The 17890-nt window shown below is 44.4% G+C and overlaps 1 protein-coding gene across 1 annotated transcript in view; it reads right to left on the reverse strand.

Annotated features, from left to right (window-relative positions):
- Positions 1 to 8437: 8437 nt before the first annotated feature.
- The window catches only part of LOC120051194 (zinc finger protein 438-like), a 98831-nt gene continuing 89378 nt past the window's right edge, over positions 8438 to 17890 (reverse strand). Inside the window, exons 3-4 of the mRNA XM_038997923.1 lie at positions 10624 to 12483; positions 8438 to 10428 (exon numbers count right to left, since the gene is read on the reverse strand). Of these exons, the coding sequence (XP_038853851.1) occupies positions 9813 to 10428; positions 10624 to 12443 (2436 nt within the window). The 5' untranslated portion in view covers positions 12444 to 12483 and the 3' untranslated portion in view covers positions 8438 to 9812. The remainder of the gene's footprint in view (positions 10429 to 10623; positions 12484 to 17890) is intronic.

Below are 17890 nucleotides of genomic sequence, written 5' to 3' on the forward strand. Positions count from 1 at the left end.
GAGCAGTGGAGGAGAGCAGAGGGAAAATTGTACCCCTCAGTGGGCTTCGTAAATGTATGTGCTCTCTGTTTTACAAAGTGTATGAGGTACACGTACAGTTATGCAACATCTTTTCAAGAAACCAAAGACCTGCTTTGATTATGACAGAGACAGTCCAAAATCCAACCCGTTGCTCGTCCACATGGGTGTGTCACGGATATTACGTTTTGAGACAAATGTGAGAGCAATAATCCACCATTATATCAATCGTGATCTTGAGCGAGAGAGCGTAAAAGGAATAGTTGACAGAAGGCTTGTCCAGTTCAAGTGTTGGGTGTTTTCCTCAGGTTTCACCCCTCTACCTTAGTGTTGGCCAGGACATCTGTGGTCAGTACGGGTCACATTTTACTAGCCCATAAATCTGTCCCTCTGCTCCCCTAGTGAGGTCAGCTTTGCTAGACCAGGACCCCCTGGGTAGTGTTTAGGGAGTCACATTACCACTCCTCGATTTTTAACCAAGCTTACTACTGAGACCAACTCCTTACCGGTTGGTCCTAAATTTGAGAGACATCAAAATAGGGCACTTACAGAGAGCAACATTACTTTCTGAACACTCTTGAGTCCATGTTCTCTTTTCTGAAAGGGGTGCTTTGAGGCATTGTAGCAAGAACAGGCATACCCCAGTACCTCTAGTTGTGTGTGTGTGTGTGTGTGTGTGTGTGTGTAAACTCTATCTGACTGATCCCGTTAGGAATGGGGGTGTGTGGGGGGGGGGGATGTGTGGGGGAGAGTTATGTCTTTGATCATACCCCCTACCGATCTCCCCCATGAGAGGCTGCTCTCCTGTGAGGTGGGAGACACGAGGTAGTCAGTGTGACGGCTGTGGTACATGTTACCTCTGATTAAAGAGAAATATGCATCCAACAGCGTTAGAGCTTTCCTTTTTATCTGCTCTCACCAAGGCGATAGCGACAGTCTGTAGATTGGGGGTTGATAGCATTTTGCGCTGCAACACTGACAGTGTTACCCAGTAAAGCTGCAATGCTGTTTCAAACTTGGGTTGATGTGAACGTGGATGTTTTGTATTGTGTATGTGTTGGACCTTGGGGTTCTATTCAATCAGATCTGCTTTAGCCGACATCCGCATATCGGTTGTTTTGGCGGTCTCGGAGGTGGAACTGCGTTAGAGCTGTCAAATTCGCAAGCGGCTCCTGGCATTATACCTAAAGTGGACATTGCCATTGGCTGCACAAAGTCACATTAAGAGAAATCTCATGGGCCTCCTGAGTGGAGCAGTGGTCTAAGGCAATGCTGAGCCACCACTAGAGCCTAGGGTTCGATCCCAGGCTGTGTCACAGCCGGCCGTGACCCCGATGGGGCAGCGCACAATTGGCTCAGCGCCGTCCAAGTTAGGGTTTGGCCGGGGGGGATTTCCTTGGCCCACCATGCTCGAGTGCCTGCTAGCTGACTTCGGTCGTCAGTTGGATGGTGTTTCTTCTGACACATTGGTGTGGCTAGCTTCCGGGTTAAGCAAGCAGAGTGTTAAGAAGCAGCGTGGCTTGGCAGGTCATGTTTTGCAGGACACATGACTCTCGAACCGTTGGGGGTGTTGCAGCGATGAGACAAGATTGTAACTACCAATTGGATATCACGAAATTGGGGGTAAAAAAAAAGAAGAGAAATCCCATGCAGCCTTCTTTACAACTTTGAACATTGGAATGTGAGATTAAATCTATACCTCGATTAGGCTGATAGAAACCCTTATTATTTAGTTTAATGATTTTCAATTTGAGAGTCATTATTTCTATATAGCCTACATTTTCTCATTCTGAACTTCTAACGCGAGTGGGACGGATGTGGATTGATGACGATGATCAAGAACAGCTGCTCATCGATTTGACAGTCACACCTCCGACACTGGCAAAACATCAGCGATGCGGGTGTCGGCTATCGCCGGTTAATGCTTGATCTGATTGAATCTAGGCCTTTGGTCTCTGTGTAATTATTGTTGTCAGGTTTGGCCCGAGCACCTGAAATCACACCAGAGTTCACCTCTGACCCTTGAACCTAGGACATGTTCCTCTAAAACAATTAGAGCCGAGGGCCCACATTCCACACGGCAGTGACGAAAGCACTAATGGAGAAGGTATCACGCGAGTTCATGGAGAGAGTAATGTCCTTTCTCCATTAGAAGAACCAAGAAGAAACCAGCTCTGGAGGAAGTCAGTGTTGGTTCCTAGAACTAAGCGATCCATCCAATGCAATGTAAACACAACAGTTTCCATTGCAGTTCCACCTGGCTCGTCTTCGAAAGTGGAGAATAGTAAAGAGAGCAGGAGAGGTAGACAGAGAGAAACTTCACTGATGTTTGATCATTCCCATCCATTAAATATGAATCCATCAGGAGGCATATGATTATTGTTTTGATTCACATCTCATTCATGCACACGACATCCTACTCTTCCTCATCTCAACCTCAATAGGAAGTCTTCTGGAAAAAGGCTCCATGATTGTGAGATGTAGCAAGAAGCCACTTGATTCTTCGTAGTTAGATGGTGTGTGTCTGTGTGGGCAAAACAAGAGTATAGATTACCCCCCCCCCCCCCAACAAACACTCATTCAATCATGGGGAGATTGGATGAGGTTGCAGTACAAAGATGCCCTCTGTCAGATAGGTATTGAGGTATTGAGGCATAATGTAGGCGCTTGATAACCCCTCTGGCAACCCTAGTTAACGTGGTCCACACACACACACACACACACACACACACACACACACACACACACACACACACACACACACTCACTCCTCCTCCGACCCAGACCCCAAACACCTTAATGTTCAGTGCTGACTGCACACAGTGTCACTCAATGAATCCCTTTCCAAGCATCTCCTCTAATGCATGCACACAGTCAATCCAACGCTGTGTGTGTGTGCATGAAAGTCATAAAAGGAAAATAAATAGAAAACCTAACATAAGCATGGATTCATCCTCCAACTTTATTGTTACGTACAACAGGGTTGGTTCTACAGTTACCTGAGCAGGATAAACATACTGTTACTGGAAATAAATATGCATTTATTTTTTATATCTTGTTAGATATCATCACACAGATCTCATCATCTTCAATAAAGCATACATTTGTATCGTTCTGAGAAAGGTAAGGTTTTCAGGTTCACTAACAGCCACGATCACAAACACTTTCAGCCAAGTTTTGACAGTCACCATTTTGTGAAACAGACATATTAGCTATGTGATTACTTTCACACCATTGATTTGTTTGTGCTGCAAGACACTGTGCCAGACACAAGCAAGGAGAGCTATGCGCAGCATAAGTTGCCGGTTTGACGATAATAAACAAATTCCTTTCTAGTTAGTTTCCTCCATTAGAACAAAGCAGCATATTCACTATATATTCTATGCAAATATATATTCTCAATATACTGTATCTATACATAGCTATACATATATATATATATATATATAATCTAACTATAGAAGTCTATATTCAATATGTATATATAGAATTTGGTAGGGTTTTAAAACATTCAAGGTACATTCACTTACCATGTGATTTTTTTTCATACGAAAAAGGTTACACAGTCTGACAAATGTTTAAACCACATCTACCACCCCTCTACAAATCAATCTCCCAACCAAGAAACACAACATTGAACATCCCCCATCGTAAGAAGCAAACAGAAGACAAAACAGGCTTTTCCGCTCAGTTTCCAATGACCAATCATAGCATTAAGAGAATGTACATAAAAGTTTACTTCAGTCTAGTATTCACACCCCTTGACTTTTTACACATTTTGTTGAGTTACAGCCTGAATTTAAAATTGAGATGTTTTGCCAGCGGCTTACACACGATACCCCATAATGTCAAAGTGGAATTATGTTTTGAAATTAATTCAAAATGAAAAGTGGAAATGTCACGAGTCAATAAGTATACAACTCCTTTGTTATTGCAAGCCAAAATAAGTTCAGGAGTACAAATGTGCTTAACAAGTCACATAATAAGTTGCATGGACTCTGTTTGCAATAATAGTGTTTAACATTATTTTTGAAAGCATTCATCGAATATCCGTTTGGACATTACACTTCGGATGGTGTGTATTAATTACCATAAAGTGCATTAATTACACTTTGGACGGGTGTAGAGGTAGGAAACCGCTCAGGGATTTCACCATGAGGCCAATGGTGACATTAAAACATTTACGGAGTTTAATGGCTGTGATATGGGAAAACTGAGGATGGATCAACACCATTGTAGTTATTTATTATTTTATTTAACCTTTATTAAACTAGGCAAGTCAGTTACAGTGCCTTGCAAAAGTATTGACCCCCCTAGGGCATTTTTCCTATTTTGTTTCATTACAACCTGTAATTAAAATGGATTTTTATTTGGATTTCATGTCATGGACATACACAAAATAGTCCAAATTGGTGAAGTGAAATGAAAAAAATTACTTGTTTCAAAAAATTATAAATTAATAAATAATTTTAAAAAACGGAAAAATGGTGCGTGCATACAGTCAGTTGAAGTCGGAAGTTTACATACACTTAGGTTGGAGTCATTAAAACTCGTTTTTCAACCACTCCAAAAATGTCTTGTCCTAACCGACTTGCCAAAACTATAGTTTGTTAACATCTACTTTGTGCATAACACAAGTAATTTTTACAACAATTGTTTACAGATCATTTCACTGTATCACAATTCCAGTGGGTCAGAAGTTTACATACACTAAGTTGACTGTGCCTTTAAACAGCTTGGAAAATTGCAGAAAATTATGTCATGGCTTTAGAAGCTTCTAATAGGCTAATTGACATAATTTGAGTCAATTGGAGGTGTACCTGTAGATGTATTTCAAGGCCTACCTTCAAACTCAGTGCTTTGCTTGACATCATGAGAAAATCTAAAGAAATCAGCCAAGACCTCAGAAAAATTGTAGACCTCCACAAGTCTGGTTCAACCTTGGGAGCAATTTTCAAACGCCTGGAGGTACAACGTTCATCTGTACAAACAATAGTACGCAAGTATAAACACCATGGGACCATGCAGACGTTATACCGCTCAGGAAGGAGACACGTTCTGTCTCCTAGAGATGAATATACTTTGGTGCGAAAAGTTCAAATCAATCCCAGAACAGCAGCAAAGGACCAGGTGAAGATGCTGGAGGAAACAGGTACAAAAGTATCTATATCGGCATAACCTGAAAGACCGCTCAGCAAGGAAGAAGCCACTGCTTCAACACTGCCATAAAAAAGACATACTATGTTTTGCAACTGCACATGGGGACAAAGATCATACTTTTTGGAGAATTGACCTCTGGTCTGATGAAACACAAATAGAACTGTTTGGCCATAATGACCATTGTTATGTTTGGAGGAAAAAGGGGGAGGCTTGCAAGCCAAAGAACACCATCCCAACTGTGAAGCACGGGGGTGGCAGCATCATGTTGTGGGGGTGCTTTGCTGCAGGAGGGTCTGGTGCACTTCATGGCATCATGAGGAATGAAAATGATGTGGATATATTGAAGCAACATCTTAAGACATCAGTCAGGAAGTTAAAGCTTGTTTGCAAATGGGTCTTCCAAATGGACAATGACCCCAAGCATACTTCCAAAGTTGTGGCAAAATGGCTTAAGGACAACAAAGTCAAGGTATTGGAGTGGCCATCACAAAGCCCTGACCTCAATTCCATATACATTTTGAGGGCAGAACTGAAAAAGTGTGTGCGAGCAAGGAGGCCTACAAACCTGACTCAGTTACACCAGCTGTCAGGAGGAATGGGCCAAAATTCACCCAACTTATTGTGGTAAGGTTGTGGAACGTTTGACCCAAGTTAAACAATTTAAAGGCAATGCTACCAAATACTAATTGAGTGTATGTAAACTTCTGACCCACTGGGAATGTGATGAAATAAATCACTCTACTATTATTCTGACATTTCACATTCTTAAAATAAAGTGGTGATCCTAACTGACCTAAGACAGGGAATTTTTACTAGGATTAAATGTCAGGAATTGTGAAAAACTGAGTTTAAATGTATTTGGCTAAGATGTATGTAAACTTCTGACTTCAACTGTATGTATTCACCCCCTTTGCTATGAAGCCCCTAAATAAGATCTGGTGCAACCAATTACCTACAGAAGTCACATAATTAGTTAAATTGCACACAGGTGGACTTTATTTAAGTGTCACATGATCTGTCACATGATCTCAGTATATAGACACACACCTGTTCTGAAAGGCCCCAGAGTTTGCAAGGATGGCCTACCCCGGCCAAACCCTAACGACACTGGGCCAATTGTGCACTGCCCTATGGGACTTCCAATCACGGCCGGTTGTGATACAGTCTGGAATCGAACCAGGGTCTGTAGTGAGATTCAGTGCATTAGACCGCTGCGCTACTCGGGAGCCCCAAAGTTACTTCACAATACTAACCTAATTGACAGAGTAAAAAGAAGTAAGCCTGTACAGAATATTCAAAAACATGCATCCTGTTTGCAACAAGGCACAAACGTAATAGTGCAAAAAATGTGGCAAAGCAATTCACTTTTTGTCCTGAATACAAAGTGTTATGTATGGGGCAAATCCAATACAACACATTACTGAGTACCACTCTCCATATGTTCAAGCATAGTGGTGGCTGCATCATGTTATGGGTATGCTTGTAAGTCATTAAGGAGTGGGGAGTTAAATTAAAATGAACATTGAATGGAGGTAAGCACATGCAAAATATTAGCGGAAAACCTGGTTCAGTCTGCTTTATCACTGGGAGATAAATTCACTTTTTTTAAACTTAAATCTGCTTGAAAATCTATGGCACGGCTTGAAAATGGTTATCTAGCAATGATCAACAACCAATTTGACAGAGCTTTAAGAATTTTGCAAAGAATAATTGGCACATATTGTACAATCCCGGTGTGCAAAGCTCTTAGTCTTACCCAGAAAAACGAATAGCTGTAATCGCTGCCAAAGGTGATCCTAACATGTATATTTGTATTTGTATTTTGTTACAAAATACAGCACTGAAGCAGAAAACGTTAAAAGAATCGTGGAATCATCCAAAGTGATACGCTACTACGCCAAGTCTTTCCTGAGCCACCAGTCATAAGCTTTAAGAGATGTCCTACCCTAAATGACAAATTAGTCCACAGTTATCTTCTGGGTGACTCTCAAAAAACTTGGCTTGACCACAAACCCAAGGGCTCTTTTAAATGTAACCATTGCAACCATTGCAGAAATATTGCACAGAAGAAGTATTTTGTTGACACAGCTTCCAAAATGGAGTATTACGTCAAGCATTTCATTAACTGCAAAACCACTCATGTCATCTATAGATTGGAATGTCCACAGTGCAAGGTGTTCTACATTGGACGGACAGAGACACCTTCAAGACCGCTTAGCGGAACACAAGTACGCCATACGGGTAGGCAATGAAGACTACCCCATGGCAAGGCACTACAAGTCCCTACACCATGGCAACCCTGCCTCCCTACAAGCTATGGGTATTGATCATATTCCGGCCTCTATTAGAAAAGGGGACCGTCTTAAACAGTTAAACCAAAGGGAAAGTTTTTGGATTTACAAACTACAGGCCACTAAATACCCTGGTTTAAATGAAGATATGGATTTCTCACCCTTCCTGTAGGGTCGTGATGGGTCCATTTGCTGTCATCTAGTGGACATTTTGCTCAATTGCCCTCAGCTATGTTTAGACTGTTGTTGTTCATGTTTTGTGTGTACTATGGAATATATTCTAGTGTTCTAGTGTACTATGGAATATATTGCTTTCTTATTCTTGACATTTCTCCCAGTCATATTTAAGGTTAGAACTACCTTTTAGTGTTCTGATACTTCTAGCTTGGAGTTGTATTTTTATGATAACATAGCTACAGTATTTCACCTTTTAATGTGTATAGTATTGCTTACTAGGTGTGTCCAATCAATTTTGTAACCACTCCCTCTTCCAATTAGGGCTAATTGGAAAAGCTGTTCAAAAGAGGACATTGTATTCCTTTTTTTGGTACTCCCTGACAAAGGCCATGCAGCCGAAATGCGTCGTAAAAAAAACAAAACTTTGTTTCTATTGAACATGCCATACTAATAAAGGCATTTTAATTAATTATATGAAGAGTGCCTTGGTCCTCCTTTTTGATGATCCTAACATGTATTGACTAAGGGGTGTGAATACTTATGTATTAGTGTTTTATTTTTCATATATATATATATATATATATATATATATATATATATATATATATATATTTTTTACAAATGTTTATTTCATTTTCAATAAATTTGCAAAAATGTCTAAACATGTTTTCACTTTGTCATTGTGGGGTATTGTGTTTAAATGGGTAAGATTAAACATATATTTAATCCATTTTGAATTCAGGTTGAAACAACAAAATGTGGAATAAGTCAAGGGGTATGAACACTTTCTGAAAGCACTATAAAAATGTTCCATTTTTGAAGACATACCGACAGTTGCATTTTTCTCTTGAACACAGACCTCAAGTGCACCAATTCCACGGGTTTATACTGAATAATAGTTGGCTGCATTAGTTCAACATTTATGTAAAGTCTTTATAATGTAATAGTAACAAATTGAGCTAGTTTTGTCAGTAGTATATCAATCACCCTTTACATTACCACAGAGTACACAAACAAATATATATAATAATATATCATCTGTTTATGAGTCCTTTATTGATTATTAGCCAGAAATAAGATTCTCAATCTATTTTCAGAAGGCCTCAGATGTTTCAGTCAGGTGCTGGTGTACTGAGAAGGTTTTCCTCTAGGTCAAAATAGCTAGACATATACCATGTACCGTACTCATATACCATGTACCGTACTCATTTCACTGAGGGCCGAGTGGCTGCGGGTTTTCGCTCCTCCCGTGTACTTGATTAATTAAAGTCACTAATTAGGGCTTAATTGAAGGAAAAAACAAAAACCTGCAGACACAAGGCCCAACATTGAATGAGTTTGACACAAAAGGTCTATAATTAGTTTTCAACCAAAAAGTACTTTCAAGGCCAAAAGACAGACTTAGGTACAGTGTGCCCTTATTACTACCGCTAGGCTATTATGCTTACTCACGTCATTTAACAAACCGTTTCACTGCGTCTGTGGCCAATAATGTATCTAAATACGCAATACAAAAAAAAACTATCCTTTCCATTTTATTAAACAAAATATTAAAACACACCAAAATCAAAAAACCTAAACACAAAATCAGAACTAACAAAAAACAGTGCAGTCCATAAAATACCATATAATAATTACTAATCTATCAAGTGGATTCTCAAACAAACTAACCTGTGCTATAACTGACCTCTGTACGTCCTAATACCATTTACACACTACTGAGCCGAGCTGCACTGTACTGCACTGGCCTGGTTAGAGGCTAGGCATCCACCATTCCATAGTTGCTGGAACTGTGGTGCAAAGGACCATTTGAAAATAAAATGTCCCCACTGTATGGTTGGGGTCAGCTTGATAGTGTATAAAGGGAATAACTGCGTGTGTTTGAGAGCAGCCCACTGTGCAGGATGGGCTCAGACAGACACAGACAGTGAGTGCGGTGCGCTCCAGGTTGTCTTTATTGCAGTCAGGCTGACCCGATTATTAGCTCTCACAATGCCTGGAGAGATGTTTAACATCGGACACCATGTTAATATGGTATAGCAATCTTCTGATGCACTGTTTGGAACCGTCGCTTCATTAGAAGCTAAAAAGAATCAGTAAAGTCAATCTTCTGAGATGTGCAACGTGACTGCAACAGAAACAACCTGAAACGTGTCCAGTGCCATGTTAATGTGTGCTGTGAGAGGGCAAGTCCATCTCCCTGTCCCCTGAGTAGGAACTGAGGGCCTCCCAGAGTACCTGGGTGTCCTCACAGTGGTGGTGGACCGTCCAGTGCTCCATCACCTCCTCCTTACTGTCCAGGACCTGGCTGCACAGCACACAGTTAAACACTGAGCCCTGCCCGAGGACCCCTCTCCCTCCCCGGGCTGAGCGGCCAGTCGGCTCCCCCTCTCCCTCTCTGTCTCCATTCCCATCGTCCTCTGCCCCCCCCTGGTGGTGGGAGAGGATATGACGCTTCAGCTTGGAGAAGGAGAAGAACTCTTCGTCACAGCTCCCACAGCGGACTAGGTTCCTCTTCTCATTGAGCTGGCGCCAGTAGTGGGCGGCGTGTTTCACCAGCTCGTCCTCGGCCTCCCGGCCCCCTTGGAGTGCCCCTCCCAGCCCGCCAGCCCCGTCCCGCAGGCGCACCTGCACCTCCTCCCCGTGCACGTAGAGCAGGTGCAGCTTCATGTCGGCGAAGGTGGGGGTGATGGCCTGACAGCGGCCACACTTGATCTGGAGCTCCACCGGGTCCTCGCGTTCCTCCTGGCCCTGCTCGTCCCCCTGGTCTGGAGACATCGCCCTGGAGACACATACAAGATGGAGACAGACATGATGGAAGGAAGAACTGTGGTGTTTTATGAAAATTGGTGAGAAGCTAACAATATTCTAAGAAATGTATCAAACTCACAGTGACCAAAAGTCAAGAGTCCTATTGATGAGACAAGTATATCAGTATGTAAGTACTATTTATAATTCTGAAAATGTAGGTAGTCACCCCTCCACAGGCACGTCGTCTTCATGTTGGCTGATGGATGGCTCCACAGTCAGGATAACCTTATGCACCTCCCTCAGATGGCTGAAGTACACGCCCACGTAGCCAAACGCCTTCTCACAGAACTCACAGCGAAGCGTCCGGCGTGGTCGGCCCTCTGAGTGGTGCAGCTTCATGTGAGTGCTGAGCGAGCCGGAATGGGCATAGGCCTTACGACACACTGGACAGACGTAAGGCCTACTGTTGGTGTGGCTGTTCATATGGCTCTGCAAGTGGTGTTTGAACTGGAAGCAGCGGCTGCAGGTGGGGCAGTGGTGGAGGGGCCGGCTACTGCCCAGGTAGACCCTTTGAGAGGAACTACCCCCTCTCAGGTGAAGCGTGGTAGAGGCTGACTGGGGCTGGCGAGGACCAGGCTCCAGGACCTTGGCAGAGAGTTGGTGCCCTACGAGGAGCTCTGGTTCCAGGCTGTCAGAGGAGGTGAGGGAGGGCAGGCTGACCAGCTGGGGAACTGTCTCCATCAGCAGCATGTGGTGAGGCTTGGGTCTGATGCTGCGGTACTTCTTAGAGATGTCCACCTCCCTCTGCTGCGAGATGACAGCCGAAGGAGAAGGCTTCTCTGGAACCCTCCTCCGAAAGAACGACAAGGATCTCTTCTTCCTTGCCTCAAAGGCCAGAATATCCTCCATTGTCTTCCTCTTCCTCCCCCTCTTCTTGCCCGGTGGTTTCTGCATCTGAAGCGTTCCCAGCAGCGACAGGGTGCCTGTGGTCTTGGCCCGAGGCTGGCACTGCAGCAGGGAGTTTGGCATTTGGTTCTGACAGAGGGCCTCGGCAGTCTCTGGGGTCTTGGACTGGGGATCAGAGGGATACGAGGTAAGGCCGGGCAAGCCAGGCTGGCTGGGGAAAGCCTTCTTGGGACTCATGGCGTTCAGGTTGAGTTTGGTGGCTGGTATGAGGTTGCTTTTTATGTTCGAGTAGGGCAGGATGGGCAACTTGCCTTTGGGTGGGGAGGGAATAATCTGGACAGCTTTGCTGAAGATGGCTGGAGAGAGGACAGTGATGCTGCTACTAGCTGGCTGTGGATGGGGCTGTTGGGCTACAGGCTTGGGTTGGCATGGCCTAATGCCAACCTTAATGTTGCTCTCTTCCTGTGGCAGTTTGACTGGGGAGCTTTTAGTAAAACCACCAGATGGGTATTGGAGGTTCTGCAGCATGCTGGTGACGGGGCCCGGGCCGTGGGCAGGAGTAGACATGTGGTTGATGGTGGTGTCCACCACTGCTACTTGCTCCAGTGGAGATCCAGAGTAGAGCACAGCGTTGTCCGGGAGCAGGGCTGTGAGGGCTGAGATCTCAGAGGAGGCTGTGGAGTCGATCAGTATGACCTGTTTTGATGGCTCCTCCTTGGGTTCCGGCGATGACAACTTCTTTTTTACCGCCGCTATTGACCTTTGTGGCCGGGTTGTCACGGCAGTGGGTGTGGCTAATTTGACCTTCTCCGGGGTGCTCTTGGCCCTCATTGGCTGGTACCTGGGGATGGGCAGCTTCAGGTTCTTCTGGATTGTCTGTTGCTGCGGCTGTTGTTGCTGTGGAGATTGAGGGGATACGGAGGGCGGCAGGGCCACTAGAGAGAAGGTGCCCTCCTGTCCTGCCACCTGCATCAGGGCATAGTTCTGGGCCGGGACCAGGATGGATTTAGGGTTGACGGCTGTAGAGGCTGCCTCTGGGAGGGCAGAGGGTTGCTGGCAGGACAGGACGGCGGTCGGGGAGGGAACTACCGCTGCTGGGGCCTTGGGGGCGATGCTTCTGAACTGGAGGCTCTTCATCATCTAGCCTGGCACGGAGGTCTAGACCCAGACCTGTCTTAGTCTGTCAACAGAACAACAACAACAGTGAAGTTCGAGAGCTATTCTCAACAACAACGACAGTTAAAGAAGTATTCCCCAACATAACATTGCAGAAAGTTTTGGCCACAGACCCTACTGATTGCATGCCATCATCTGGCATAGAGGTTTACATTTGTTTGTCAATACAACAAAAACAATACTGATCGAGATACTCCCGGCCCCAACGTAATATCCTGGCATAGTTTTGGTCCCAGACCCCAACTATTAAGTTCTTAGCAGGAGGGTTAACCTTAGTGTTCTTAATGGTGTCGTTACAAAGTGGTTAACAGTCTGAGATGTGAGACACAGGCAGCATCCGAAATGGCACCCTAATCCCTATACGGGTGCACTACATTTGACCAGGGCCCATTTGGGATACATCCTGAGATGAAAGACAGACAGAGGTTGTCACTGACATGAACATTTCTAAAGCTTCCACAAGAAGACTATTATCCTGTGGTTCTTCCTGCACACACACACACACACACAAACATCCCCCCCACACGCACACTACCCTCAGGCACAGACAAAGTGCCCCCTTTGATTTGAGCCCATCGTGCAGCCTAGATACCGCTGTGGCTCGGCGGGGTGCTCCCTGTACCCCCCTCCTCCCTTGTACCCCCTGTACTTCCTGGAAGGATCAGTCAGTAGAGCGTGAAAGCTGCCCAAGGGCAGGACAGACAGGAGCTTTACCACCACATCAAGAGGGGTTACCTCTGTGTGTGTGTATTACCTCTGTTAATCACTGCCCATTCTCTCTAGGCCAGCAGTAGTAAAGCCTAGCTGTGGGGCTAAAACAGCCTCACTTACAAAGCCCCACATTCTGAGACCCCAATGCCCCATATCGACAAATGATATTTCACAGTACAACACCAGGGATTAGGCTTTAAAGTCGGCAGTTTACAGTAATTTTGGATGTCGAACATCGAAAAGCCTAGGAAGGGTTGAGTAAGGGGGAGTCCGGGTAAATTATTCTGACTACTTTATAAAAGGTGTAGAATGGTCATAAACTTCATCTGAGCTACTTTATCAACTCTAGTAGGCATGTGTAGGCCTATAATGAAGCTTAAAATAAGAAAAAATAAATTCTAAGCAAATATCCACATACATGTCTGTTTGAAAATAAAGATTACAGCCGAATTTTTCAAAAATGAACGTGATTGTAAACAGATGATTTTGACAGGATTTTAATATAATATATATATTTTTTTATCCGACTTTCAATACCAATCCAAGTTGTGTGCACGATACCTGTCAGATTCAGAAAAGAACACCAGGATCTAAATGTGACATAAAAAGGTAGCTACTCGCACATTGCTACACCTAACCAATCTAACAACTTTCAAAGGACTTAGGCTGAACCAATGCTTGCATTCATTTTAAAAATAGGGAAAAAAGGATATAAACCCACATTGTTCAAAACCTGGAAGTATTTCAGTGTGAGAGCAGATTATTTATACAGTGTCCACACAGCATCTTAAGTCCATACAACTGGACATATTCCCTCTCTGTTTGGATAGTTGATTCCAATTCAACTGTGAGTTTGGCCATTTGGCCGGGCATTCAGTCAACAGAGGAGAGTACAGCGGTAGGATATCTAGAATGCTCCCAAGACTTGAAGGGGGCATGGATGGTGTGTGTGTGTGTGTGTGTGTGTGTGTGTGTGTGTGTGTGTGTGTGTGTGTGTGTGTGTGTGTGTTTGGCACTGACAGGCTACCCAGGAGGTTCCTCCCATCAACTCAGAGTTTACAGTTGAACCCCAAGAGGGAAAGGGAGGGAAGAAAGAAAGGGAGGGAGCGTATTATGCAGCCGTGGTGAAGCCAAGCAACCAACCACAGGCAGCGTTAGGCCGGCGTGTGGGGCTGCTGTCGGCTTAAGTCAGACTGATGACTTCTCACGGGAAAGACTGGGTGAGAACAAAGACAGAATGACGAGAGTAAACGAAAGAGAGTGAGAAAAATGAGTAGACACTAAGTATCCAGTGGTCTGATCTGATGAGAATTGATAGCAGTGTAGCACTGCAGCTGGTGTGTTATAACTGAGGAGGAGGAGCTGCACCTATGCTCCTAGAGTGTGTCCCAAACAGCGCCCTATTCCTTATATAGTGCACTACTTTTGACCAGAGCCCTATGGACCCTGGTCAAAAGGAGCCATTTGAGACGCAGTATTAGTCTCCAGAGGTGGTGTGCTGCTCCAGTAAAACACACCAGATAACCTCCCAGACTAGGGCTGCCACAGGAAGTACAGTGGTGGGGAAGGAGACAGACAGAAGGACTGGAGTGGTGTTGAAGTCTATAGCCTCAGGCTAGCTACATCCTGTCATCCAGTCAGAGTGTATTTACACCACAAATTCCAGATCAAAATCCTAGAACTGCCATCTCTCCCCTCTGCCTTCTATTTGTTGCTTTGCACCCTGCTCCTCGCGGCTTCAAAAAATACCAGCCCCCCTACCCTCTCCCTCATGTATCTCTCTTGTTCCTTCTCCTCCTCTGCCGTTCTTCAGGCCCCTCCTGTTTCCCTCTCTCTTGTTTAGGGATTCTCTCAATGTGCGTTCCTATCTGCATAATGATGATGCCAACATCCCTCCCTCACTCCTCCCCCCTTTAGCCACATGTCGACCTGCCCTGCGGCGAGGGGCCTCGCTGTTGAGGCCCCAGTGTCAATCACATTATAGCTCCACAACAGATTAAATAAAGAAAGAGAGAGAGAGCAAGCAAGAACGAAATAAATGAAAAGATAGAAAGAGGAAGAGATTGACAAAGAGAAAGGTAGTGAATGTGTAGTAAACCCATGTGACCCATTGTCCTTTCTCCCAGTGTATGGTAGGCCAAGGGGGTAGTAGTACAGTGGTGTATAAGGGGGTGGTGTATTTTGCATTGGGGGTGGTGGTATAGTAGCGTATTAGGGCCGGCCTCCCCAACACAGCTGCGACTGATGATCATGATATAAGTACAGCAGGGAGCAGCAGCAGACACACACAGGGTTGGCCCAGTGGCAAACTAGTAGGGTTAACTGGAGCGAGAGAGCATGATGAGAGAGGAGAACGGGTGAGAGGAGGAGGGGATAGGACGATTTCTGACTGCTCCTCCCAACCTGGACTCATATCAGACAACTACATTGTTGTTGTTATTGGAGTAGAGAGCATTTTGATTGGCTGAGCACACAGACAAGGAGGAGATCAACATTAACACAGGGCAGGCTAGCGTCATATGACATAAGTATGAGCAGTGTGGCTCTAAACATAAAACAATTATGCAGAAATCAATTTCTTTGTATGTGATAATACGTGTCTATACAGTTTCAATTAACCTCAATATACTAGTGTTGTATTTAATGAGCTTTCTATATGTACATCATATTCTCTGTCTTTTTCAGTAGAGACGTCTTTACCCACGCCTCAAAGGAACAAAGACACTTTATCTGGTGCAGGCTTCAAAACGCCAGCCACTCTAATCTACAATGGTTCAGGGGTCAGGGATGGGCTGAGGACGGACGGACAGGGTTTCGGGGGGGTGGGGGAGTCAGAAAGAGAGACAAGGAGAGAGAGCGAGACAAGGATAGCGAGAGAAACAGAGAGCGAGAGACAGAAAGAGAGCGAGACCAGTAAATTATGGCTGTGCCGTCCGAGCCAGGCCTTCCCAGCATTAGCAGGTAAGGCCAAGAGGTGAAAGGTGAGGTCTGGTGTTTACGTTAACAGTCAGGTCCACCAGGGTTACGGTAGGGCTAGGGCATTGCTTTGGTCGGACAGTTCACGGACATATCCATCCGTGTGGAATGGAATGTGCTGAAGAGGCCGGATTGATCAGATGGATACAATCCAGCGGTCAATGGGTCATGCTGCAGCCAGACAGACATAGGCTATGTTCCAAATGGCACCCTATTCCCTATATAGTGCTCTACTTTTGAGACACAGCCAGACAAAGAGAGCAGCCAGTAGCCCAAATAATTCACTGACCGACCGCTGATCTGATGTCTCCCTGATTGGTTTACATGTGGGAACTTAGGCCTATAATTGGTTGTAATGACAACCCAGTTACGAACGGTCAAGACAAGTCCAATGTTGTGGTCCAGGAGCATTGGACATGCACTGCCCCTCTCTCTCCACTGTTGTGGCCCTTACTTTGTCTGGCTCCAGACTGGTCATGGCTCTGTCCCACAAACAGTACAAGATATTATGGAGAAAGAAATGAATGGAGTTGTGAGAATTCCATCTTCATCCATTTCTACAAGACAGCCGAGTGTCTCAGAGCACGAGTGCTGACTTAGGATCAGTTTTGCCTTTTAGATCACAAATAACGCGATTTCATAGACAGGGTGGACCTAATCCTACTCTGAGATGGTTGATATGATAAATACAGCCCAGGGTTTCCATTAGGAAAACTAGGTGATGGATAACGTGACCGGGATGATTTTAATTTACCGGCCATTTGAGAAATTTACCGGACCAATATACCCATTAGGTCATCCACCCACGGTGCTCAGAATGACAGAAATCACATTTAGATTATGGTAATTAATCGTAACAAAACATTCAACTCCTGTATTGAAGCAGCCAATAAAACATCATTTTCAAACATTTGCGCCATTCTAAAACAGCACACCTGATGAGAGCGGTTCCATGTGCGATTTTGCCTAGGCTACTTTGAAGCAAGGTAAGACCTGCCTCAATGTGAAGTAAAACATTCAGGTTTCAAACAATGTTTTCAAAATGCATACTGCCTTCAGCTCTCATTGCAAAGTGGTGGGTGATGCGCTGATAGCCTGCCTACCATTGCCCATGCACTTGAATGGCAAATGGGAGGCATGCCTCAATTACCATTTGAGAAAAAATACAAATAAATAGTAGCTCTCTTTAATCCTGAAAATCAAACTGTTCAAAATGAGCTGAGAAGCTGAAGCAGCAGAATGATAAAAAAAAGTCTGTATGCTGTGATTGTGCGATAAATACAATTAACGATGAATGAAAATACACACGCTCCAATTTAATGATTTTTTGGGGTGCAAATTAACCTATAGAAGGATAAGCATGACGGGCAAATGTATTTCCATCGACTGATATTTCAATCAATAAATACAAATCATTATTTTGCAATGGGATTGATAGTCAAACGAAAACCCTGATAGAGCAGTGCTTGTCTCGTCTCAGTCCGTGGAATAAAGAAAGGAGGAGGCTTCTTTTTCTTCTCAGATTTTTTTTGTAGTTAAAAATTCCATCAAGAAAACCTGGTGCTTCACGTTGAGTTAGAACAGAAACGTCAAACAGCAGGACAGAGAGACATACCCTATATAGCTCCCCCCATATCAGACCTATGCCCCTTCTGCCCACCCCATGCCCCCCGCCCCTGGAGCAAGGACCTCAACATGACAGCAGGACATATGCCCAGGCCGTG

This window comes from Salvelinus namaycush, chromosome 7 (assembly GCF_016432855.1).
Source record: "Salvelinus namaycush isolate Seneca chromosome 7, SaNama_1.0, whole genome shotgun sequence".
NCBI lineage: Eukaryota > Metazoa > Chordata > Actinopteri > Salmoniformes > Salmonidae > Salvelinus > Salvelinus namaycush.